The sequence below is a fragment of the Kryptolebias marmoratus genome, linkage group LG3, assembly GCF_001649575.2.
Source record: "Kryptolebias marmoratus isolate JLee-2015 linkage group LG3, ASM164957v2, whole genome shotgun sequence".
NCBI lineage: Eukaryota > Metazoa > Chordata > Actinopteri > Cyprinodontiformes > Rivulidae > Kryptolebias > Kryptolebias marmoratus.
In genome coordinates, this window is record NC_051432.1 from 2,716,250 (window position 1) to 2,741,883 (window position 25,634).

A 25,634-nucleotide genomic window follows, 5' to 3' on the forward strand; every position below is an offset into this window, starting at 1 on the left:
CGTCTTCTTAGTCTCAAATCTCTAGAAGACTTCAACAGGTTTCCTTCAAGAATTTCTCTGTATTTTGCTGCATCCAGTTTTCCTTCAACTCTGACCAGTTTCTCAGTTTCTGCTGATGGAAAACATCCCCACTCCATGACACTGCCACCACCATGCTTCACTGTAGGGATGGTGTCCTCAGCATGGTGAGGTGTAAGGTTTAAACTAGACATGTTGTTGTCCTTGATGGTCAAAACGTTTGATTTCTGTCCCATCTGACTACAGCATCTTCTTCCACATATAAGGAGTTCAAATTTGTTATTTTTTATTTTGAGTAACATCTTTTTCCTAACACTCTTCCATGAAGCTCAGCTCTTATAGTGCTCCTATGGACAGATACTCCCATCTCTGCAGAAGAGCTGCCCAGCCTCACCAGAGTGTTTTTTACTTCACTGATTATTAACCTCCTTGCTCAGTTCGTGAGTTTTGGAGGACGGCCCTCTCTTGGCAAGTTTGCTGTGGCAGCATCATCTTTTCATTTCCTAATAATGGATTTAATGCAGTTCTGTGAGATGTTCAAGGTTCTGGGATATTGCTTTCTAAGCCAACCCTGATCTGTAGTTCTTCACAACTTTGTCTCTGACCTGTGTGGAGAGTCTCTTACTTGGTAGTAGCTCTTACTACTTTGAGGTGTTTCACTTTTCTTGATTCTGGGTCTGTCAGAACAGGTGTATATGAGCTGAGATCATTTGACACTGATTACCCTTAGATGGATCTTATTTAACTAATTATGCAGCTTCTGAAGGTTATGGTTGGTGCTTCAGGGCAAAGAGAGTGAATACATACTGGGTGTACACACACCACTTTTCAGTTTTAAATTTTTTGAACCACTTAAAACAAGTTTATCCTCATTTAACGTCATTAATCTGAAGGATTATGTGTAGGAACATTACTTGTTATCAAATTTAAAATCCTTGTTGTAAGGCAACAAAACAGGCAGGATACCAAGGGAAGTGAATCCTTTTGAAACCCGTTGTATTTATTTTTAGTTATATTAAACCACTACGTTTTGTATGTTTTACACTTTCACTATTGTTTTTCTCTGTAACATTTATGATCACCTCCACAGAAATAATCAACGTACAGCCTAATTTCTCCACTACTTTTTTGTTCGCTTTCATGTTCCCTATTCACAGGTAAAGCTTCATCAGACTAAGGGGAATCCCTGCACTCTTGGTTCCTACTTGAGCAGCGTGGACCCGTGGTACAGCTGTAACATCAACTCTCTGGGCAACACCATTCATAGACTGGCTAAAATGGTACGATCCCATTCATAGACTCTGTACAACAAATGTTTGACTTCATCACAGAGGCTGAAGATTTGTATAGTCTGCAGAGGTCAATGGTTTGCCTTGCAGGTGAATTTAAAGCATGTCACTGCATCACTGTATCTTCCTTCAGTCAGCCGCGCAGCTGCGTTTTGCACAAGCTCAAACACAGGAAGTTGCATAACGTGATTTCTGTAAAGAAAACAGATCTGTTAATTGCACCAAAACCACAAGTAGGGTTATGCGAAACTGAAAGACTTCTTAAAGCTGCTCTAACTCAGTGTTCCTAAAGCAGGAGGAAAGAAAAGACAAATGTAAATTTGGCTGAATGTTGTAATATGTAAGTCAAATTAAATGTGAAAACAAAAATAAGCGGTGAGACTTCACAAAAAAAAAAGAAAGTAGAAAGTACTGAGCACACCGTGGCTCACAGTTGTCCCTTTTTTCATTTCCTCTGGGTTAGATGTAATGTGGTCTGTAACCAGGGGTTTCTACGCAGTACGGAAAAGTAGGGAAATTGTTCTTAATATTTTCCAGGTTTGAAAAAAGGAAGTAAAAAAGAAAATACGGAATAGAAAAAACATTTATGTTTCCAGACTTCATTCACAATTTCAGTTTCTGAAAAAACAGACAAGTGCTTTTCATATGTATTACCTCTACCAAGGAGGTTATGTAGCGTCTGTCTGTCTGTTTGTCTGTGTACAAGATTATTAAAAAAGTTATGAACAGATTTTTTATGAAATTGTCAGGAAACGTCCAACATGCTACAAGGAAGATGAGTCAGTTGGTGATGATTCAGTCATAGCTCAAGGACTCTGCAGCTGTATAACAGGAATGTTAAACTCCACAGCTGGATTCCTCATGTGTCAAGGGTGATCACTGTTGATTTCAAGGTGATAGGGTCAAAGGTCAAGGTCACACACACAGGTGTAAAAAAGAGGACTTAAACACTGTGATTAAAGTGCTACTTCACATATTTTGTGAGGTTCTATGAAAAGGTCATGAACAGTTATTATCTTACCTGGTGTAGATAGCTCTGTGAACGACCTCAGTTTGTAGATAAAGAGTTCAACTTTGACCGGACTGTCCAAGCGGCGCCAAGACCAAAGTGGGTCACTGCTGTCTTCAAACAGTTTCCATCTCGAAGGTTTTATAGCGGTTCATGTGAACACCAGATTGTAGGCTTTTCTGCTGCTGTCAGTTGTATGTAGCATGTTTATTTACATAGAATTTCATGTTTTTTAAAAAAGCAGTAGCAGCAGCAGCTAGCTGTAACACTCCCTGTGCAGCCTTGGGCATTCTGGCAGGATATTTAAAATATTTTTGTTAGAATAACCATGTAATAGAAAACTGATGTCCATGTATAAGTTTATCAAATAGTATTTGCCTGAATCTCTTTAAAACATTTGCAAATGGAGTTGTTTTAAGACTGCAGCTATCCTCTTGAACTCACTGTTAGCTCGTCAATTCAGTCAGAGGTAAACTTAGGACATTCAAATGGCTATCTACAACAGGTAACGTATTAACTGGACATAAGGTTTCTACAAAACCCCATTTCAAAATAGCTGAACTGCACCTTTATATCGTGTGCATAAGAGCATAAACTCATGACAAAAACGGGCGACTTTTTTTGTGTATGTGCTGTTCCCTGCTGTCCATCTTTTGTGTACAATCTGTACAGTACATTTAGAGGGAAGGTTTAAATCTACACTTTGGAGATGACCCAAAAATCAACATAAAAAATAAAAGTTTGGAAAACGTGTAATTTGGAACTAAGAAATCTGAGTAATGCAGAACTCCAGTTCTATGTCAATAAAAGAACAATAAAGTTCAAACTGAACTTTGAAGTCAATTAAAGCTCAAAGGGAATCTTATTGTTTGTTTGGAAGATGAGACTCTTGGTCATTTTCTATAATATATTTCCATCTTTAGCACCAGATAAACCCGGGGACGCCAAAAGAGCCACTCATCTCTGATGTCCTTGCCTACTATGTGCGCACCGGGCAGCAGCCCGTCTACTTCAGCATCTACTTTGTGAAGGTAATGTCATACAGCCTATGTGGAGGCTGTTGGTTATCACTAGCAGTACAAAGAGCCGTTAGGGTAAATCTGCTTTTTCTCCCTTTTTTTTTTTAGATCACATTCACCAGTGAGACAAAAGATCCTGTGGAAGATATCTTCCTGACCCACCTCGAGTTGGACTTCCCAGAATTCAGACCGATCTCATCTTCAGTTAGAGGTGAAACAGGAATACAGACCTTTCCTTCCCTTAATGTGACCACTTGGGTTTCAAATAAACACAGCAGAATTTGTGATTAGGAGCTTGATAAAATGATCGGTTTTAAAGCATAATGACCACGGTTTCAAATATATTTTGCTACAAGACAGTGGTGCACAAACAAGAATTAAACACTACTGCAACCAGATTACACACCATTCAATGATGCCTTTAAATAACAACCCATTTATTCTTTAATAATTCCTAATTTATGGAAAGAAAGGCCAGCTCTGACAGCTGTTCTGAGGTACACGGAGGTAGCACATTGTGCCTAAATGTCTCTGAGCAGCCACCTGAGTTTAGCTAAAACCACGTTGAACCTTTTCAACCTTTCAGAAAGCCAAAGTAAATTTGATGCCGATGACCTCGTTTCTATAAAATTCCTGAATCTATCTTTTGCTCAAATCCTTCAGTGCGAAAAAAGCAGCCAGTCTCAGTAATTAGGCTGCTTTTGTTCGAGGCCTTCCTTGTGAAATCTCTGCTGGACGACACAGCTCGGTTTTTCTTTGAAAACAAGTCGTCCGTCTAATAATTTACCATCTCTGAGTTTGTTAACTTTGTCGTCGCTCGAGCCTTGAGAATGAGTTTCAGTTGAGGGGTCGCTGCGAGCGTGCATAAATTCACCTGAGCCTAAGCACCTGTAATGCCAAATATATAAAGTGAAATGCACATTAGCAGTGCATCTTTTATCTGAATATGGACATTATAAAATACAGTATGTTGTAGAATTTGGACAGACCATGTCTATAAAGTTGTAATCATGACCTAATGCTAATCTGCTCACTTTTTCTGGGTTTTAGGCAGTTATAAAATTTTGCACATAGATATAAGAAAACAGTGTTGGTTTATATAACAGATTCACAAAACTCAAAATGTTCTTGAAATTTAAACGTGCAGCATTCATATAATTGTTTTTTTTATTCTTGTTTTCATTATGTATTGAACATTCTTGTCATCTGGCATCCATCAGGGGGTGCTGCAGCACTCTTTGCACCCCTGTTTCTAACAGCGTCGGTCGGCGTTCTCTCCAATCGCATAAACACTATGACTGCTGCAGCTTCCTGGATGGGAGGGGCTTATGAGCTGTGATGCAATAGAAGCACCTGGGAAAAAGCTAAACCCCTAGTAATTTAGTTGGTCGCTGGCAAAATTTAAGCTCAAAAGTTGCAATATTGTCATTAAAGATATCTTAAACACACTCTGTATCAGATACACTCGATATATTTCCTACTCATTATAGGACGCATGCATTATGAGCTCCTGCCCAGTTATTATTTTGCTTAAAGTCTCAAATACCCAAAAGAAGCATAAAATTTGAGTCAGAATTATACTGCAGACTCTTTCTGCACCAATCTAACAAAAGCAAACCACATCATAGTTCTTTTCTTTCTTGCCTATTGTTTTGTTTTTATTTATTGTCTGACCACATGCCTCACACTCCCAAACAGATAAAAAGAAGAGCGTGGGAGAACTCTGTGGAGTTGTCATCTCTATGAATTACAAAAAGGCGAGTTGCTTTTTTCCTTTCTTTTTTATTATACACTCATTACTTCCTTGTAGGATTCCTGTCATGGGAGGTTCGGTGTTACCAGATCCCTTTGCCAAGTACCAAAAGTAGCGCCAGCATATTGTCTATTTCTAGATTGTTATGGGTGTGCGCTTGTTTTGATGCTCGTTGTTTGTTCTCCTGTGTGTCCAGGTGACGTTAAGCGGCCGGGACGTTGACGTCGGGGTTTCGCTCAGAACGACAGGTGCCGCGATCGATGCCATTCCCTGCAATGAAGAAGAAGGTTCAGTATTTGGTTTAATCTGCATAGTTCTCTCAAACATTAATGGTATTTGTTTTTTTTTTTAATCAAGTCTATTAATGTCCTGATCTCTTATCCTTCATCTGCAGACTTGAACTGCTTGACTCTGACACTGAATGAAACTCCAACAAAGACAAAAAGCCAGAATGCAGTGAGTCAGGGCAACACCATGGAAGTGTTTAGCTCTTAAAGGGATATTTTGGCCATCTAGAGGTGGAGTTTTGTGGAAAGGTTTTTTTGAAGAGCTCTTACCTTACTCTGGTATAGGTAGCTTTTTGAACAACATCTATTTAGAGTTTTTTTCCTGCCCAGATCGATGAGCTAACAGCTAGTTTAAATGCAACCAAGACCAAGTTGGATTGCTTTCATTGTAAAATAACTCAATTTTATAGCAGCTCATGCAAAGACTGTTTAGTAAACCATTACAGTGCCGTGACTTTAATCACACAGTTATTTCCATATAGTTTTATGGTTATTGTGTTCAGTCTCGGGCACTTCTAGCAGGAATTTCATATTCTTTCTGCTGTGACAGCAGTGTAAAGGTCTATGAAATAGAATTTGCATGAACTGCTATCAAACTTTGAAAGTTGGATTTGTTTTTTTTAGACAGCAGCAGTTTACTTTGGACTTGGCTGCGTTCAAACTATCCCATTAGCTCTACAGTCCTGTCACACTTAGGTAAGCCAAGTCTACACTACTACAAACAAACTAATGGTTTTTTTTCCGTTTATATTTTCATTTTCTTGTCTATGCTATTCTTACAAAAATGCTAAAATACACATGCCACACCAGCAGGTGGTGAAAATGTCCAAATTAACCTTCTTAGCTTTGGTGAAAATTACCCCGAAACAATTTTCCTTTCTTTTTGTTTTTATATATTTTTTGAAGTTTTCTTTCTTGGACATTGGTTACAGTTTCCTCCCAGTTGTAGTGATACCAAACTGAGGTTGAGATGTCATAACCTTTCCACAGAACACCACTTCAAAAAGTGGAAATTTATCTTTAATTATGACTCAGATATGATGTGATATCTTATAAAAGGGTTTCTATAGCACCTAATAATTTTTACTCTTGGCAGGAATCAAAGATTCGGACCAGTCATCTTAAAATTCGTACCTTGGAGAAACAATCTTTCACTCTGATTCTGGACAGAGACAGTCGAAGGACCTACAAAAATGTGCAGAGGTAACAGAATCAAGATTTTCCTACACTAATGAAGTAAGGTCAGGGGTCACTGTGGGCCTGAATGTGTAACCCAACAACCAGAGTTTGAGATTGACCCCTTTCACACAATGTTGCCCTGCCTGGATCCAGTTAAACCCGACTAATTTTTCTTTTTAGCATCGAGATCGCCCCTTGTCTGGATCCCGGATACAGCGTCCAGAAAACTGTGAGGTCCAGATTCAGCTTGGGAGCAGATAAGGACCCCGGACTCATGAAGTACATGAGCAAAGCCCTCCCTCTGCCAATCAATACGTTTGCTGGCATCATCAACTGACGTAACACCATCAACGCTATGTTTAGAGAGCTGCAACAAGACTCGTCTCTCTCTAATCGGACACATGAAGGGACAAAAAAGAATCGTCTCCGAGTCTTAAGCTGCTTCTGGAACCCAAAGACCTCCCACCTGTCAGTCTGCTTCCACTGACACGGGTGGTAAAAGATGTAATTTATGATAAACTTTTAACTTATAAGCAACAACACAGTAATTCGATCAAACACTGAAAGTGGTGGCAAATCTAGCCTGCTGGTTTTCCAGTGACCGTACACTGCTTCACTCCGAACAATGCGTACTTTTATGACACGCAGTCATTAAACGCACATTTACATGGAAGCAAAGAACAATATTTTCTTGTGGCAACGGAGAAACCAGCAGAGATAATGAAGCTAAGATCCCGCCACAAAGAAAGCACTTGTGCTGAGCTGCGGGATCAGTTTTCTGCAGTCGCAGGTTTGTTCCTAAAGGTGTTTGAGATTTGCCGATGGAGCCAGTGCACTTGGCACTTTGTCGTGCTGCTCGACGGGCTCCTGAGCAGTGTTATCTGACGCGTTGTGCTGCCGGGAGAGACCAATGTTGACACGGGGGTGGAGCCTTGGCATGCCACGAAAATGCCGAGGTTTTCTTTAACAGTGTGCGGAGACGAACGGTGTCTTTGCCTTAGCCTGTCTGTGATTTAAATGTTGCGGCTGGTCTGTGTTCGGAAAAGATTTCCAGCAACGGGTGATCGGGGCTTTACTTAAGAGTAACGAAGCAGATCTGAAGAGTTGATTGTATCGGTTTCTCGACTGTATAGACACACTACCTTTCATTGCCTTCCCCTGACACACACTCCCACACACACACAAGAATGCAGACTCACTTGGCCTGTCACCTTCTGAGTCATCACAATTACTGGAAGATAGCTATAATCATGTGTGACATTCACCAAAATATGTGCCTCAGATCAGTCCTAGGAAAATTATTTGCTCTACCTGTTACACCTGTTACATGTAAGATTCTTTAAGAGGGTGCAAATGATTGACTTTAATGTGGGGTTTATAGTGTTTAAAAATATTTAATTATACAGAATCATGTTGTACGCCCTGCCTAAATATCCTCCACAGCCAAACAGTGCACAGGCAGCTTTACTGTGAACATCAACGCTGTGTTTAATCAGGTGAACATAATGGAACATAATGGTGCTCAGACTGCTGTCCTGTGATTGACACTTCATAGATTACAGTGACCGCAACGGGTCCAATCAGCTCAAACACAGTCAGAGCAAGCTTCAAACGAAAGGGAAACTCACCACACGGATGGTGATAAAATTTTGACAAAACAACTTTTTTTTTTTGAGAAGGGTTGCGATAAACAGTTTAAAAACTTGAAGCTGAAAAGGTATTAAAGAAGTGCACGTGGAACATTTTCAGAATCAACAAATGCAGATTTATAACTTCCCAGGAGCTCGTTCATGTGTAAACAGGGTCCAAGTTTGAACTGAGAAAGCAAGGAAAAGTACAGCTGCCTTTAAAAAAAGATTAAAACAAATAGAACTTTATTGAGGCACTGTGCAGTAATTAGAGGACCAGTTTGCTAACTTGCAAATTTTAAAGCTTTTATTGCATTAAAAAACTGCATAATTTGTGTTAAACATGGAGCAAAACTTAGTTTGTTACTGTTATGATGGCCAATTATCATGATGGGATAATCTTCAATTTGTAGAGGCTTTAGATCTGACGCGACTACTGGTTATTATTTTTATTTGAAACGATTTTTGTCCTGGTTTTATGTATTTCTTTTAAACACCTGTAAGCAGCCCTTTCAAATTTGCACCCTCAGAGCTAAAATGCCCACCTCAGGAGCAGGAAGTGATGTGTAATTAGGTAAATATCTGTCATTGTAAGTGTGTGTGTTTGTGTCTGTGTGTGTGTGTGTGTGTGTGTCTGCTGGCCTGGCAGAGTTACACCATGAGTTTTAAAATTCATGATATATTTTGCACATTATTCTGACCTATGAAGGATATATTTACAGATTGTGATGTAATTGTGTAAATAAATGATGTGATTTTTCTACGACGGCGTTGCGTTCTGTTTATGTGACGTTTGAATCCCAGCTCAGGTGAGAAAACGACAGCGGACCTCTCCGGTGTAACTTTGCGCCGAGGTCAGCAGATGGGGCTGTTTGTCCGCCGACGCGCAGCAGCGTCAGAGCTGCCGGGGGATCTCTGGAGCACCTTCGCTCCCTTCGCCTTGGCGAGTTGGTGGCTGTCTGCTGACGACTCAGATGAGAAACGGCAACGATCCGAGGCTGCGAGACGCCCCCCCCCCGTAGCCGTCCTCTCCCGTCTTCTGCAGCTGGAGCGCAGCGGCGCCGCCGATGGAGAAGAAGCAGGGAGCCCCTCTTCAGTACGGCTCACTGGAGCACACTGCATGGAGCAGAGACGCCAAGAAACCAGGTTATCTCACAGCGCTCTCCTGATTCGCGTTCACATACTGACTGAATTACACCTCACCTGCTTTTACGAGTTAGATATCTGACTCTCCTGAAGCATCCCCTCAACATGTACAGTTTGTTTTGACTCTAAAACAGCTGCAACATTAACATCAGAGGAATTGGACAATAGATTTTTTTACCACTATTAGTCATCGAAGGCTTTGTGCTCTATAATGACCCTGTGTTTGAAAAAAAACCCTGTAATTAGTTTCTTTATCTAAAGAGGCAGCAGCTCTGAAAGTGACAGGAATCCGCAGGTGTCTCTTGAGTGCTCGGATCATCTGTTTATGTGTCACACAGTCGGTGAACAATGACTCACACTGCTGGAACTGGAGGCAGAAGTTCTCCCAGTGTTGTATGTCGTCGTGTCAGTCCCTTTTACTGTTTATATGTAGGACCTCAGTCAACATCAGTTTAAATGAGCAAACCTTGTTTTTTTCCTCTCCAAAAAGAGTCACTTGTGGTCTTTTCGGTCCTTTCTCCATGACGACGATGGTATCGAGTGTGTCATTTTTGATCTGTGGTCATTTTCAACGAAGGAAAAAGCAGCAGCTGGATCGTGTTTGACCTTTTTGGCTGTAAGGTCTTGAACGACTGAGCTCTTACCACGTATCTTGGTATATTTGGAAATTCTCTTTAGCTGGGTGAAAACCTGAAGAAATAAAGCGTATGTTGTTAAAAGGTTACGTTATATGATGCCTGTGTAATGTTCTTAATGTTGGTATATTGTGTATGTGTTCAGCAGATCAGAGGGAAAGTTAAAGATTTAGTTAAAGTGCACCAATGGTCTTTCTCTTTTTTTTTTTTTTGTTTTGGTGGTGATTTGTCTTTCCATGCGCATCTGTGGTATTCACCAGCATCTTTAAGTGTCAATTCCTTCCTGAACCTGTCTGACCAAACCCACAGCAGCAACTGGCACATCGCTTTTGTTCCAGCTCCTTGTTTGTGGAATAAATTTCAGGGTGAAAATGTTGGTCTGACTGTGTATAAGTACACATTCTAGTTATTTTCTTACAGCCACGGATCTCAGTATACACAGAAGTGAATCAGGGGTATGAGTCATTCCACGTCCATCTTTTTACATCACTCATGCGTTCCCATGTGACTGTTGCGTGAGTAACGCTTCTTTAAAGTCGGCATCTCAGTTAAACCCTTTGTTTTGTGTTTCCTTTCCCCTCGAAGCGATTTTCCTCGCTCCTCATTCACCCCGCAGTTTCCCCTCCGTCCTTCTCCTTCGTTTTCCTCGTCCCCTGAAGTGTTCGGTGGTTCTGTTACAGAAGGAATAAAGCAAAAACAAAAGTTGAAGTCTGAGGAGCGGAGTTTAAACTGAGCTCACGGTCCCTGTGTTTCCAGCGGTTTGGACGAAATGATAGCAGAAATGTGGGTATAGAGGAAAAAAAAGGGAAACGAGCAACAGAGAGGTGTGGAGATGAGTCACAACCACTCGGTGTGACCTGTTCTCCTGATCTGCTGCGGTAGAACACGCTGTCTTCAACAGTAGGAGAGTATCTGAGGCTGTGGTGTGTGTAATAACAGATGCGATGCTGCGATGTTCCGATGATCCTGTCCCTTATTTGCTGTTCTGATATGACAGATATGCTGTTACACGTGTCATACAGGGCCAGGTCAGTGCGTAGGTTCCTGATCACTGAATGTAAAGTGAAATTCTAAATGCTCCTTACTGCAAAAAGATGAGCCTGCAACCTAAAAATCATCACTCCACCACCGTACTTTAGTTTGGATTCGTGCTTTTATGCTGTCTTTTTCTTTTTTTGCTTTCAGCTGTTCCCTCTTCAGGGGTCTCCACAGCGAGTCCTCCTCCTCCATCTAACTCTGTCTTCTGTGTCCTCTGTCCTCAGTCCAACTCCCTCCATGTCCTCTCTAACTGCATCCATATGTCTCCTCTTTGTCTTTGTCCTGGCATCTGCATCTCTAACATCCTTCTACCAATATACCCACTGTTCCTCCTCTGCACATGTCCAAACCATCTCAGTTTGGCCTCTCTAACTTTATCTCCCAGTCCTTCAGCCTGTGCTGTACCTCTGATGACCTCATTCCTAATCCTGTCCATCCTTGTCCCTCCCAAGGAGAACCTCAACATCTTCAGCTCTGCCACTTCCAGTTCTGTCTCCTGTCTTTTTGTCCGTCCCACTGTCTCCAAACCATACAACATAGCTGCTCTTACCAGTCTTGTAAACCTTTTGTTGGATCTTTGCTGCCACCCTTTTTTCACAAATTGTGCTGCATCTGCAGAGAAATCCCAAAGCATAAATCTAAATTTTAAAATCCTGACATGAGGTGAGCATGAGAAACAAAAGACAGCACAACAAAGGTCTGAAGTGAAAACATGGAAGTATATATATATATATATATATATATATATATATATATAAATATATGTTGATGTAGCTGAGATGACTGAAAAACAACAACCTGGTGCGAGCGGGAGACAGAAGGTAAACAAACTGGACCAAATCAGTGAGCAGATTAGGGAAACACTACAACAACAAGAGAATCTTAAAAAATAGAAAAAGGATAAAGACGAGAGAACTTGCATTCTCTGGGAAAATGCAGTAAGAGTGGGTTGTTAAGGCAAACAGAAGCAGAACATTGGCTACAAGCTAAAAGGAGCAAAACAGTACCTAAAAAAAAAAGCTAAATGATAGCTTAAAGCTAAAAAATGGTAAATACTAGCAACAAAAAAAGTACCAAAAGACTGGCTAGAAGTATCAAAGGGGTAACTAGAAGCTAAAGCAGCAAAAATATAAAAAACAATAAAAGGCCAGCGAAAAGCTAAAAGTAGAAAATGCAATCTAGAAACTAAAAGTAGTAAAAACCTTAATAAAAGTTAAATGCAACTAAAAGCTAACTAAATGTTAAAAGTAGCAAAACACATAGCAAAAGGTGAGCTAAAAGTAGAAAATGCAAGGTAAAGGCTAATAATAGCAAAAGGCTAGTTGGTAGCTAAAAGTAGAAAATGCAAGCTACAAGCTAATAGTAGCAAAAAGCTAGCTTGAAGCTAAAAGTAGAAAATGCAAGCTAAGTGTTAAAAGTAGCAAAAGAGCTAAATTTTAAAAGCAGCAAAGGGCTATCTAAAAGCTAAAAAAATAACAGTAGCTAAAAACTAAAACTAGCTGAAGCAGAATGTATATATAAAAAAATAGATCAGAGATCTCAATGCATTTCTATGGGGAAAATATTTGTAAATAAATTTATATATATTTTGAAAGGGAACACCCATCTTCCCACTTTCCCCCAATAAATAAATAAATATTTTGATCACTTTAGCATTCCTCCGTCTGACATCAGCTTGTGTTGTTTTTTTTTTTGGGGGGGGAAGCTGTCATCTGCCTGAATGTTCTGACCTTGTGAATAATCTCTAACCCTGTAGAAAATCTTAGCAAGAGGCTCACAACCCTCTCCCAGATTGATGGGCAGCACCAATTGTAACTCTGATGAACAGCACCTGCTGCTCCTTACCATCCTGATTACGACGGGAGCAGGAAGGGAGGGTTGAGCTTTTCACCCACTGTTGCTGCATTCTGCCTCCGTTTCTGTGAAATAAACAGCGACACGGTGTAATGTGGGATGTGTTCATCATTGTGTGCCCGCGTCTCTTTGTATCCCCAAACAAATCTTCTGTTTTAATATAAATTGGGGTGAGTTTAAACCGGGAGTTATTACGAGGCATGGTTAATGCATTTCACAGTGCTTTTTGCTGCAAGCCTTGAGTCATCCAAGCCGAATTTGAATAATCTTTCCCCTCTCTCATTTTGCTTTTTCCGTGGTAGAGCAGTGGAAGTTGTCCTCGCTGCACCTTGAACCTGCGTTCTACCTTGCCAAAGGCTGAATGAGACTTGAACAGACATTTTTTTTACTTGAGCTCTGCCGAGTGGTGAGATGGAAAAAAAAAAAAGATTGGACGACCTCGTCAGGGGCTGACTGTCAATGGGGGCTTCGATATTTCTCTGTTTATGCTGCTGGAAGAACAGCAGGAAGGGAGGTTTTTCCTTTAATTAGCAGATCAAGATGATTGTCACACGTTTTGAAGCCTCTAATGTGAACTGTCTGAACAACGGGCAGATCCAGCATTTATAAGTAAGACTACTAAGGCATAAGCCCTGAAGCCCTCTTCTTTTTATTTGCTTGTTATTTTCCCATTTCTGTCATGATTTTTAATTTGCTATGCCCGTCACAGCTTTACAAACCTATGCAAAAATACATCTGTAATTCTGAAGAACGTGGGACTTTGTGCAAAATGTAAACTGAAAACAAAATGCAATGACTTTTAAATCTCACAAACCAACATTTTATTCACAGTGGATCACATTAAACATCAAAGAATTGCACCATTTTTTAGGAAAATAAAGGTAATTTTAAATTTGATGGCATCAGCACATCTCAGAAAAGTTGGGACAAGGGCAACAAAAGGCTGCAACAATCTTATATTTATATTATTATCATGAGATTTAAAGAATCTGGAGAAATCCCTCTGCACAAAGGACAAGGCTGAAAGTCAGTGTTGGATGCCTGGAATCTTCTGAAACCAGGGACGCCATGTCCTCCATACTAAAGTTGAGAAAAACCATCCAGCCTGGTATCAGCGATCAAAAGCTGGCCTGACTCTGATGGTATGGGGGTGCAGTAGTGCCTCCTATACATCTAGGAAGACACCATCAATGCAGAAAAGTAGAACGTCTGCTCCCATCTAGATAACTTCTTTTTCAGGAAAGGCCTTGCTTATTTCAGCAAGACAACGCTAAACCACAGACTGCATCCATTCCAACAGCAGGGCTTCATAGTGGAAGAGTCCGGGTGCTGAACTGACCTGCCTGCAGTCCAGACCTCTCATCAGATGAAAACATTTGGCACAAATAAATAAATAAAAAAAATAAATCCAGCGAAGAAGACCCAGGCCTGTTGATCACCTAGAATCGCACATCAGACAAGAATGGGACAGCATTCCCTCTCAAACCTCCAGCAGCTGCTCTCCTCAGGTCCTGGATGTTTACAGACTGATGGTAAAAGAAGATGAGACGCTTCACAGTGGGATACATGGACCTGTACCAAGTTTTCAAGATGTGTTGATGTCATCAGACTCAAAATGACCTTTTTTCTTATTTCTTAGTTTCAACATTTGATATGTTTACTATGTTCCAATATAAAAATAGAATGTAGGGTTCATGAGATTTGCAAATCATTGCATTTTGTATTATTTTACATTTTATACAACATTCCAACTTTGTTGTAATTTGGGTTTTACATCAAAAAGCTGACAATTTGTCATTTTAGATTATCACAACTTTCCAAAATACTCTTTGGGATTTCTAGACAAAAGTTGATGTATGTTACTGGCAGGCTTCAAATTGTCTTCAGAAACTTGTTTTCTTTAGCTTAATTTACAAAATTCTTTACTTAACAATTCTATGAGAGTGTGTTGGATAAAGTATTAATTTTTTATAAAGGAAGAACCCAGCATTTTTTATCAAAATAGTAAGAAAATCACACCGTTGTTGATGAAACTAAAGATTTGTTACTTTTTTAACAATGTTTTTTTTTTAAATTATATGTTGTTTTATTAAAAAAAACATTCAGACAGGAACAAATGTTTAATTGTCTTTTCTTTTGACATGAAGTGATACTAAAGAGAGTAGCTGTCTTTTTTTAAGAACAGTTTTTTTAATTTCTGACATGAAATGTGCCGTTAAGCCTCCTTTGTTGGAGTTTTATCAGTTGATGAGTGTGCGCCTGGTTTACGGGATTGAGGTCATCATCGAAATGACCAAAAGCAGAGCCGCTGTGCAGATTAGCACGTAATGTAAAACTGTGGCTCCACTCAGAGTGGTAAAAGTTATCAGAAACAGCAAAAAGCCTTTAGAGCAGGATGCACAGGACGAAGCTTTGTTACCCTGGCTTTACGCATGTAAACTGTGTGTGTGTGTGAGAGAGAGAGACAGGTATGAAATGTGCCAACCTCTGCCACGCTGTGATTTGGCTCTGCTCCACATCAAGCAGTTAATTCAAACTCCACCTGCTGCAGCTGTTTAAAATGCAGATTCCCGTTCAGTTATTGTCCCACAGTGTCAGTCAGTGGAGATTATTTTTAAACCCTGACAGACGTGTGAATTAGGCCCGTCTGCCCGTCTATAAGTGGTAAATGTTAATGAAAGAAGAAAGATTGTAAAGTCCTCGAAGGAAGACACTAATCTTGCGCGTCCTGCCTGATGAGCTGTTCTTTGTCGAGCATGTCCTTTTTCCAGCGTTTATGAGACAACGAGACTATGAGCTGTGCTTTGGGTCTGTCCTTCAGAGGATGACGTGGTGTCCATGGCCGACTCCACCATCACCGTGGACGACATCGAGGGGGAGCTCTTTAAGATTGAGAGGATCAGGGACATCCTGGTCAGGAGGGAGTCAGAGCTCAGATACATGTGAGTGACCTAGATGTTTGTTTTCTTTTTATTTCTTTGACCAGATCATTTAATGTGCTGGACTAAGAAGAAATCTTACCCACTCTGTTACTCTCACCAGTAATGAAATCTTAATTCAACTGATTTATAATACTGACCCATTAGGGCGAGTTGACATCATTTATGTTATTTATTCCCCACCACAGAAAGGCAAAATGTGGGCGATAATGTCTTTGCCTGTGTTTACGTGTGCATGTGTCTGTCTGTTGGCAGAATCTCTCATGAACCACTGAACAAATTTTAATGAAATTTTCAGAAAGTAATCATTGGATGGTCATCTACAACTGAATAACCTTTTAAGACAATCCAATTTAAAATGGCTGTCACAGCTAATCAACTGTAGAAAAGACTAAAATGGCTGATCGTCAATTTTACAGATACTAAGAGTCACTCTGAACACATACTCTGAATGGGACTGCATAAGCTATTGCAATGTTGAGTGAGATTCTGCATACTATTATTTTCAAGGTATGTCCAAAATATAACTGTATCATTTCTTAACATAAGATGATCTTAACTTCAAACTCTAGCATTAAAGGTGGTGGGCAATTTGGTGGGCATTCCTTCTAGGAATGCTTGGTTTTTCTAGGAACCACATATTTACACGTATTTCTTCAAAATGTTGTATTTCTAATGACTGTAAAACAAAAATGTAAAAGAAAAAAATGGTAAAAACATCAAGCGCCTAGTCAAATGGGAGCTGAGGGAAAACAAAAGTTGCCTTTTATTCTCTTCAGTCATCTCATTCCAGCTGCCCCCTATTAAAATTCCAAGAGCTCCACCTTTGCTCCCCCAAAGCAGGCTAATGCATGGATATTTATTCATATACTCCTCTGACAGACAGGCAACAACGCTGTTCAGACAGCAGAGAGAATGTGAGGACTGGCAAGCAAGAGTCAAGTGCATAAAGCAGGGGAACGAGAGACTGTGGGCTGCAAAAGAGACAAGGGAGGGGATAAACTATCATGATTTAAAGCAACGCTGCCTCCAGCGATCCACACACAAAAAAATTCCAAGATCTTTTGTCTTCTGGTAAAATATGTGTTCTTCCACTGGACATTCATCTACATTTTTATGGTTATTTCAAGTCAATCTGTGTTTTGTGTGTGTGTTTATTGTTTTTGAGTTTATTTCTCTTGTTTATTCTTTGTGATGCTTACTTTCTGTATTTTCCTCATGTTCAGTTGTTCCCCAGTGTTTCGTCACCATCAGTATTTGACCTCAGTCTGGCCACGCCCACCCACACCTGTACCCTGTTATCATGAAGCCACCTGTCTCCAACTTCCTCATCAGCCTCAGTCCATTTAGTCTCTCAGTCTTCTCACATCCACTGTAGACCATTATGGTATGTTTGATCTGTCTGGTAATTCTTGTTCACCTTGTGGTTTCTGTCACTTAGTACTTTTTGTTGTTATTAAATCTTCTTTTTGGTTGTTGTTGTTGTTGTTTTTTTTAACCTGAGTCCTCGTATGGCCTGCATTCTTGGGTTTTACCCTCCTCTAACTATGACACAGTCAGTTATTGTCTTTATTTAACCCTAAAAAATTTTGAAAATTGTATTTTGCTGAGCGTGTCTGTTAAATCGTTTTTTAGTATCTCATAAAAAAAGGCATTGAAAATCTGGTTTTATTCAGCTCATTTGATGTGATCCAAATTTAGCTCAAACAAAGATGTTAAAATGGGGTTTTGGTTAGATTACATTAGAGCTGCCCTATATCAGAGGCTGAACATTGCAAATGAAACTGAAGTAACATGGTCAAGGTCACAAGTCAGAATGTCTGCCGGTGATATAAAAACATGCTTGTTGTGAGGACAGCATCTATGTTGTGTTAACTGTGTCTGATGATTGAGACAAGTATCATTGTTGCTACTGTCTCTAGAAGAGAACCAGATCGCAAGACTATCCAAACCTTGTGAAACAAATTATAATTGTTCAAATAAATCTCCCAGCTGTCAGTCCTTAAGTCCTTTGCTTGATTATTAAATAAATTACCCACATTATTGGTGGAGATCTATGTGTCCCTGTGATGGACTTGTGACCTGTTGAGGGTGTCCCCTGTCTCTCACACAATGATGGCTGGAGATAGGCACCAGCTCCCTGTGACCCAGAAAGGAAAAGTAGATAAAGAAAATGGATGGATGGATTATTGGTGACAATAATCTTGTAATTACCCACAATAATACAAAGCAAAATTTTTGGTTTAGTCTACTACAGTATGTTGAGCTGAAAGTTAGGATTTTTTGAATCACAAAAGAGGCTCTCTTTGAGTCCAGCTAAATCATCATGTCAACAGAGAATGAACTCATAACCTGCTCCTGAGCAATGCATATATATATATCAGATGATGACTATAATCATCATAATAATCGGTATTGCTTAGCAGAGTTTTGGGTTTAATCAAGCCAGGCTATGTTGAACATGCTTCATAGTACACCCCTCTGAAACTTTTTCAAATTTAAAACGAAGACATTTAAACTGACTTTTTGTTTAGATCATCTGATTTGGTTCAAATGTCGCCCACAAAGCAAATTAAAAGGTGACCTTTGTTTTCTCCCCCAGAGAGGGTTCAGATTTGGATAAAAAATGATGTATTGAAAACTGGACTTCATTTAACTTCTCATCCAAAATTTTAATGTAACTGGAGGCACTCGGAGAGCACAAACCTCCACCAAGGCCATAGCGTCATAAAAAAATAGTCTGATCTGGATCACCAACAAAATTTTATCAATTGTTTCTTTTGACAACCTCAATATTTCCTTAAAATTTCAGCAAAGTCTGTTCATTAGTTTTTAAGTAATCTTGCTAACAGACAGACAAACAAACCAGCACTACCAAATACATAACCTCCTTGGCGGAGGTAAAGACAGTAAAACAATTTGGACTACAACAAAGAAGACAGGCAAACTTAAAGCTAGACATACACCAAGTAGAGAGGAAAACCAAACATGACGTTAACCCGCTGAGACTGATAAGGATCATTTTGCTTTATGAGGATGATGTGAAGTGAAGGCTGCTGAATCATTTCTAATGAACAAGACATTTATTGATACTGAGTGATGGGCGAGATTTCATGTGTCATGGCTGATCACGTCAAACATTCTGCCGGACCATCTGGGGGTGGAGATTCACTCCAAAGAGTCGAAAAGCTCTGAAGACACCAACCGTCTCAGACGCCTGTTTCGTTCTAATAGTGCTCTTTGGCATTTTAGCATTGCTGCCTGACAAACACAGAAATCCATGACAAGCTTGAATCTCCTCTCCATTTTCCATGACAGCTGGGACTTGCATAAAAATCTGAAACAATCTGGAAGATTTCCAGGCAAACCAATTTACGAACCTGGATGCGATGAGCGTGTCACTCGCACGGCAACTTGGACATTCACTGTAAAGGACAGCAGTGACGACGTGCATGGCTTATACTACTTATATTCAGTTCAGTTCAATTTATTTATATAGTGCCAATTCACAACAAAAGTTATCTCAGGGCACTGTGCAAAAGAAAAAAAAACAAGTCCAGTTTGGACAAAAAAGAATCCATATTCAATTCCAATTACAGTCATTTCATTGCAGTTATATTACAATCACGTTCAGTCGCAATCCCCCATCTTGAGCAGGCACAACAGCAAGAAACCTCCAGCAGAACCAGGCTCAGGAGGAGCGGCCATCTGCCTCGACTGGCTGGGAGTTGAGAGGACAGAAAAGAGACACAGACAAACGCAACAAATTGGGCCAGGCATCGTTTTTGTGGGAAGAAAATCAGAAAGCACTAATTGTGTGGCCTTAATGTTTACATGGACAAACACTGAGAGTAGAGAGAGTAAGGACAGCAGCAGAGTGAGGAAATGCGGCCAATTTGTCCACCAGCAGTCTGAGCCTATAGCAGCATAACTAAGGGAGAGCTCAGAAAACCCGAACCAACTCTAACTATAGGATTTATCAAAAAGGTAAATTTTAACCTCAGTCTTAAAAGCAGACAGGGTGTCAGCCTCACAGACAGAAACAGGAAGTTGGTTCAACAGAGGAGCCTGAGAACTGAAAGCTCTGCCTCCTGTTCTACTTTTAGAAACTCTAGGAACCACAAGTAAACCTGCAGTCTGAGAGCAACCTGCTCTGTTAGGAAAATATGGATTAATAACATCTTTAATATAAGATGGAGCTTGATTGTTGAGAGCTTTGGATGTTAGAAGTAAGATTTCAAATTCTCTTCTGAATTGGAGAAATATGATCTCTCCTGTGGATCAACTGACAACCTTTTAAGGAGTTTGCAGGCATCCTTATAATGAAGCATTACAATAGTCCAGCCTAGAAGTGACAAATACATGGAGTGTTTTTTCTACCTCATTTTGGGACAAGATGTTTATCATTTTAGAAATGCTGTTCAGGTCAAAGAAAGTGGTCATAAAAACAAGCTAAACAACATATCCTGATCAAAAATAACACCAAAGCCATCAAATGAAAACCTGCTAAGTTTGTTCCTAAGGTCCTAAAGTCCACAACCAACATTGTCTGTCTTGTCAATTTAAAAGGATAAAATTAAGAGTCGTCCAGGTTTTTGTATCTCTAAGACATGTCTTTTTAAAAATCTAAGTAACCGGATTAATCATGCTCCATGGATAAATATAACTGAGTATTATCAGTATAACAGTCAAAATTTATCCCATGCTGTTCAATAACTTTACCTAATGGAAGCATATATAAAGTAAAGAGTATTTTCCTTGTACTGAACCCTGAGGAACTCCATGACCAACTTTGGTGTACAGACAAAACAAAATGGAACACGAACAAAAGGGAATCTATCAGATAAACATGATTTAAACTGTTGTGTTTGTGTGTATTTCCGTCATGCCTGTGCAGGATGGATGACATTCAGCTGTGTAAAGAAATTACTCGTCTGAAGAAGGAGCTTCACAAACTGGTGTCCATCCCAGGTAGGAGACCTTCAGATAGAGTTGCTCTGACTGCTGATGGAGGATGAAACCCAGACATTGTGAAGAAAAGGCCTGTTCACTGTACCATCAAGACTCTGTGAGAGCCAAGTTTCCAAAGTTTAAATGTTGTTTGTTTAATAAAAGAAATGTAACACCACTTGCTTAAAAATGATAACACAAAGTTTAGAATTACAGCGTTCTGTCAGGGTTTCTAGTTGTTTTTCCAGCGGTTATACTTCTAAGGTGAAAGAGCTTCACAGTTTCTATTGTGTTTTTAACAACTTAAAATAATATTAATTAATACTTAAATGTTAATCTTTGCCTCAACAGCCCACCCCTGAAAAAAGTGGTCTTGCTGATCACTTGCATCAAATCAAAAGTTGACACATATTAGGCCTTAGTTGGGTGTTCATTGGACCCTATGTACCTGGCAGTGATATTAAATTTCTCTTTTGCATTTTGGTAACAAATCTGAACATTACACTTTCCAAAATGGTAAATAGTTAAATTTATATATAGACAAGTATTCAAATGTTTCCACATTTGTTTGTACTTTGATAAGACTTTTCTCATCTTACTTTTAGCCATTATTTCAACAATTGACCATTCTTCTGTGTAACGACTGTAAGTGGCTTAATAAATGAAAACCAGCCCCAATAAAAGCGGTTACGGTAGGAGTTCATGCACGGGACACAATCTGGATACTGACGTACTCTTTGTGCTTCAGATAATGATAAGTCCAACGAGGACCGACAGAAGGAAGAAGAACTACTGCAGCAGATTCACAAGCTGGTAGAGACCAGAGACTTCCTGGTGGATGATGTTGAGTTTGAACGACTCAGGTTTGCATCGAAATGCATGATTTAAATACTGATAACCTAGAAGAAAAGAAATGATGTCCTCAGTACGTCATTAATTTTGCACATTTTCTGTGATTTGACATATGTGCTGTTATAAATATTGTTTTCTTTTTTAATAAATGCATGTTGTTTTTATTTTTTTTACTGCTTTTTTGTTGTTTGGTTTGCATGTGTATGAATTGTGTTTTGCTTTGAAATAACAATATTTTTTTATTCAGTTAAATTTAAAGTTCTTGGTTCGACTTTTTGTTTTTAAGTTTGGTTTTCTCAGTTGTTTTTTGTACTTGTCCTCAGTTACTCTCTTACTGGTATGTTATCAGCTCTTCTCTGTTCATTTTTAATCACAGAATATAAACTCCTTTTTTTATTACTCTTGCCATTTCTCTGTGACAATAATGAAAATAAAACCTGGCAAGAAAAACAAAAAAATGCAACAACATAAGATATAGAAAAATATAAAACCAAAACAAAACCCAGGGACTGATAAAGAAAAAAATGAGTTTTTTCTTTTGTAAAAACAAGGTACTGACAGCACAATTTGTGTATACACGGTTTATTTTACAACTATTTTGACTTTATGTTTCAGGGAGAAAGAAGAGGATAAAGAAATGGCAGATTTTCTGAAGTCCAGAATGCCAAGAAATATGAAGAAGACAGGTATTAAAGCACAAAATCAGAAACTTTCTAAATAATATGATAAAATATTGTCAAGTTTTAAAACGTTTTGCTTCCTTAAGGGTTCTGAATGAATAATCTATGTTCACAGACAGTATTACCATAAAAAAGCATTGAGATACCAAACAGCTTTTTTTAATCATAAACACTATTTTTTACATGTTATTTAACTGTAAAGTGACGTGTGACTACTGGATGCTTCTGCCACTTACAGTTTAGGACTTTTTCAATCCAACTTGTAGTTTTCACAAAATGACTGTTTGTCTGAGCCTTACTTTCTACTTCACATTTCTGCCTGCCTGTCTTTTAAAGAGTACAGTCAGGGAGTGAGCGAGATGGGCCTGTGGTTACCATGGTGATCCGAATGACCCACTGATAGCTCTAATTAAAAAAAAAATCTTGGTTCTTTTTACATTTCTTATACAGTTCATACATCAAAATGTAGGCATTTTGTCAGCTAAAGCTGGAAACTTCCTGGACTGCAACTTTTGGAGACAATTGTAAATGATATTCATCAGTGAGTTTCCAAAAATCGTTTGAGTTCTCAGTTCTCAGCAGCAGGAAAGAGACCTGCTGCTGCTGTGACTGACTATTGCAAGGCCCTGTATTTAAATGGTCCAGATTTCTCAATTGTCACCCATAACCCATAATTTTTGGACCACTGTTGCGACTATTAAGTGTCACTCACAAGTGGCAAAACCGAGCAATTTTGTACCGAGAATGTCGTGCAAATCTTGCGCAGCATTGGTGCACTACTTATTAGTATTCCCAGCAAATTTGGGCCCAATTTTCACAATAGATGCAAACATATCCATTCAATGTGATTCCAATTAAAAATTTGTGTATATTATTTTACAATTCTGTATCTCCAACTAGCGCCAACATTTGCAGCTCAGTGATACACTAGCTTGAGATTTAGTAAGTCCCAAATGACTATTGGGTTTTAGAGAAGAAAGCTGGTGTATGTTGGAATTTCAGGCAGTAGTTGAGTTGGCACCCTTCATATATTGTTTTCAGAAATGCTCTAGTTTATTATTACAGTGTTGAATATGCATCTCTTTCCTCTTTTGTGCAGTTGTTCTAATCGTCTCATTTTCCCTGCTTCGCGGTTTTTAGGTTTGCCAGCCCGAAGGGCACCAACCAGGGCTCAGCAGACCACCTCCCCATTCACCAAGACCGGCCTCACCCTCCTGAAGGAGTGCTGTGGTTTTACGTGCTCCATCATGTAGTCAAGAACCAAAGCAGTGGGCCCCGCTGAAGGACTGATGAAGACTCGCAGACCACGATGACCACTCCTCTTTCAACCGTTCAGCCCAATAAAGACTTACAGGAGTCCCAGATGGAGCTGTGCTCACCTGTTGAAAATGCTGCAGTATTCCTGTTTTTTAACTTCCCTTTCTTCTTGTGTTTCTGCTTTCCACCCCAATCCCGTGTATTGTAATTTTTTTCCCACCAAACATTTGAAAGACATTAACAGCCCAGTTCAGCTCACACATGTATCGCAAAGCACACTAATTGGGTTCAACTCCATGACTCGCCCACAAGTTAGATATTTAAAGATTTCGTGAGGCTCCAGTAATTGTCGTCTCCTTGTTATAGAAGTAGCTGCACTGCAGTGAACAGACCAGTCTGTGCATGCCTGGAACTTTATAATTACCGTACGGGAGATAACACTAATGAAACTGACATTAATCAGGAGTGGTGCTGGCATGAAGTTTTTTGCGATATAGCACCAGATTTAAAATGTGTATGACCTTTGGAAAAGTCGTGGTCAGAGAAAGTGAAAGCGTTGTTTCAGTGCTTCTCAGTTGACTTCCTCTATATTTGTTCCTGTATTTTTCTCTAAATGATGGCACAAAATTCCCCACTGATGGTGAGGAAAAAATAACCAGTAAAGTTAGTTTTGGACGTTTATTTTTGTGTCATCTATTTGAATAAATAGGCTGGTTCAGCACTCAACTGACACTGGGCACCGCTAGACTTTTACACAACATCATCATCGCGCACCTCAACTCCCACTCAAAACACATTAAAGTCCGTAACGCTCAAGTTGATCTGCAGGCTGTTTGCAAAACTCTTTAGCTCATTTTCAGTACAAATAGGTATTTTAATCTTTTTTTTCTCCATAAAATCATTTTTAGCCCATTCTGATAGATGGTGTTAGGCTCGTCAGTATAGAGTCGTCTGTAAACTCAACAGGACACAGGGTACATGGGCATAATGACTGACTAATCTGTGCTGCAGCTCTTGCTGTTGCAAGAAGAAAAGTTGCCATGACAACATTGTATAAACCATAGCTTTACTGTCAAACAATAAAAAACTTAATGCGTCTGATTGAAAATCGAATGTTGTCATACAGTGGGCTGCAAAATTATTCACCCCTTTGGTATTCTTTCTGTTTTGTCGGCATACAACCTGGGATTTAAATAGATTATTAAATTAAATTAGATTAATTAAATTATAAGTAACAGAGTTACACAAAATACTTCAGATTATTAAAGTTACATGGGTAAAAAAGTATAAAACTGAAAAGCGTGTGCATATGTATTCACCCTCTTTGCTTTGTTGTTATAGTCATTACCTTCAGAAACTACTTAAAAAAACACCTGTGGACAATCTAAGTGCCAGACGATCTCAGTATCTGTATCTCAAAATCAACTGTTCTGACTCAACACCGGTAAATTAAACTTTTTGACCATCAAGGACAACATCATGTCTGAGTCAAACCTAACACCTGTCATCAGGGCTGAGAACATCATTCTTACAGTGAAGCATGGTGATGGCAGCATCATGCTGTGGAGATGTTTTTCATCAGCAGGGAAACTGATCAGTGCTGGAGGAAAGATGGATGGAGTAAAATACAGAGAAATCCTTGAGGGAAACTTGTTTGAGTTTTCCAGAGATAAAAACTGGAACAGAGGTTGCCCTTCCAAAAAGACAATGAGCCTAAAATCTCTGCTGAAGAATATTCCACTGGTTAAAGGAGAACCAGTCAAAGGTCCTGAAGTGGTCCAGTCTAAACAGTCCAACTGAGAGTCTCTGGTTTAAATTCAAGTTTGTTGGACACAAGCAGCCACCGTCCAACCTGAAGGAGCTGCAGCAGTTTGGTCTTGAAGAACGGACAAAGGTCCAGGGGTTAGACAGACAGAGCTCATGGAGACAAACCTGAAGAGACTTGCTGCCTTAACTGCATCTTCAAAGTCATAGTTAAGTTGTGTCAATTATAAGATACATCCTTCCCCCTCCATAATTTCGCTTTAGGTTTCAGTTTGGAAGGCCACAAAACCCAAAGAACGCCAAAGGGGGCAGATGTTTTTTCAGCCATCGGTAGATG

The 25,634-nt window shown here is 39.5% G+C and overlaps 2 protein-coding genes across 4 annotated transcripts in view; both read left to right on the forward strand.

Annotated features, from left to right (window-relative positions):
• LOC108242695 (phosphoinositide 3-kinase regulatory subunit 6) overlaps positions 1-8,945 on the forward strand; it is a 37,785-nt gene extending 28,840 nt beyond the window's left edge. For both annotated transcript variants that reach the window (XM_017427693.3, XM_017427694.3), the window contains exons 14-21: positions 1,176-1,298; positions 3,240-3,347; positions 3,444-3,546; positions 5,034-5,092; positions 5,285-5,375; positions 5,483-5,544; positions 6,472-6,578; positions 6,735-8,945. In XM_017427693.3, coding sequence (XP_017283182.1) covers positions 1,176-1,298; positions 3,240-3,347; positions 3,444-3,546; positions 5,034-5,092; positions 5,285-5,375; positions 5,483-5,544; positions 6,472-6,578; positions 6,735-6,891 — 810 coding nt within the window. In that variant the 3' untranslated portion in view covers positions 6,892-8,945. The remainder of the gene's footprint in view (positions 1-1,175; positions 1,299-3,239; positions 3,348-3,443; positions 3,547-5,033; positions 5,093-5,284; positions 5,376-5,482; positions 5,545-6,471; positions 6,579-6,734) is intronic.
• Positions 8,946-9,002: 57 nt separating this feature from the next.
• pik3r6a (phosphoinositide-3-kinase, regulatory subunit 6a) lies at positions 9,003-24,641 on the forward strand. 2 transcript variants are annotated; one of them, XM_017427702.3, is made up of 6 exons: positions 9,003-9,328; positions 15,677-15,797; positions 20,692-20,765; positions 21,493-21,607; positions 22,212-22,282; positions 23,417-24,641. In XM_017427702.3, the coding sequence occupies exons 1-6, from the start codon at positions 9,250-9,252 to the stop codon at positions 23,527-23,529; spliced, it is 573 nt and encodes a 190-aa protein (XP_017283191.1). In that variant the 5' UTR covers positions 9,003-9,249; the 3' UTR covers positions 23,530-24,641. The 2 variants fall into 2 exon arrangements, with proteins under 2 accessions (XP_017283191.1, XP_024864232.1); XM_025008464.2 differs by lacking the exon at positions 9,003-9,328 and adding an exon at positions 12,566-13,025 and having other exon boundaries at positions 13,158-15,797.
• The last annotated feature ends 993 nt before the right edge of the window (positions 24,642-25,634 follow it).

Excerpts from the sequence above, each read along its gene's own strand:
- pik3r6a (XM_017427702.3), top strand. The coding sequence starts at position 9,250 with ATGGAGAAGAAGCAGGGAGCCCCTCTTCAGTACGGCTCACTGGAGCAC. Across the intron at positions 15,798-20,691 it reads GAGTCAGAGCTCAGATACAT|GATGGATGACATTCAGCTGT; the intron begins GTGAGTGACCTA and ends ATGCCTGTGCAG. Across the intron at positions 20,766-21,492 it reads CAAACTGGTGTCCATCCCAG|ATAATGATAAGTCCAACGAG; the intron begins GTAGGAGACCTT and ends TTTGTGCTTCAG.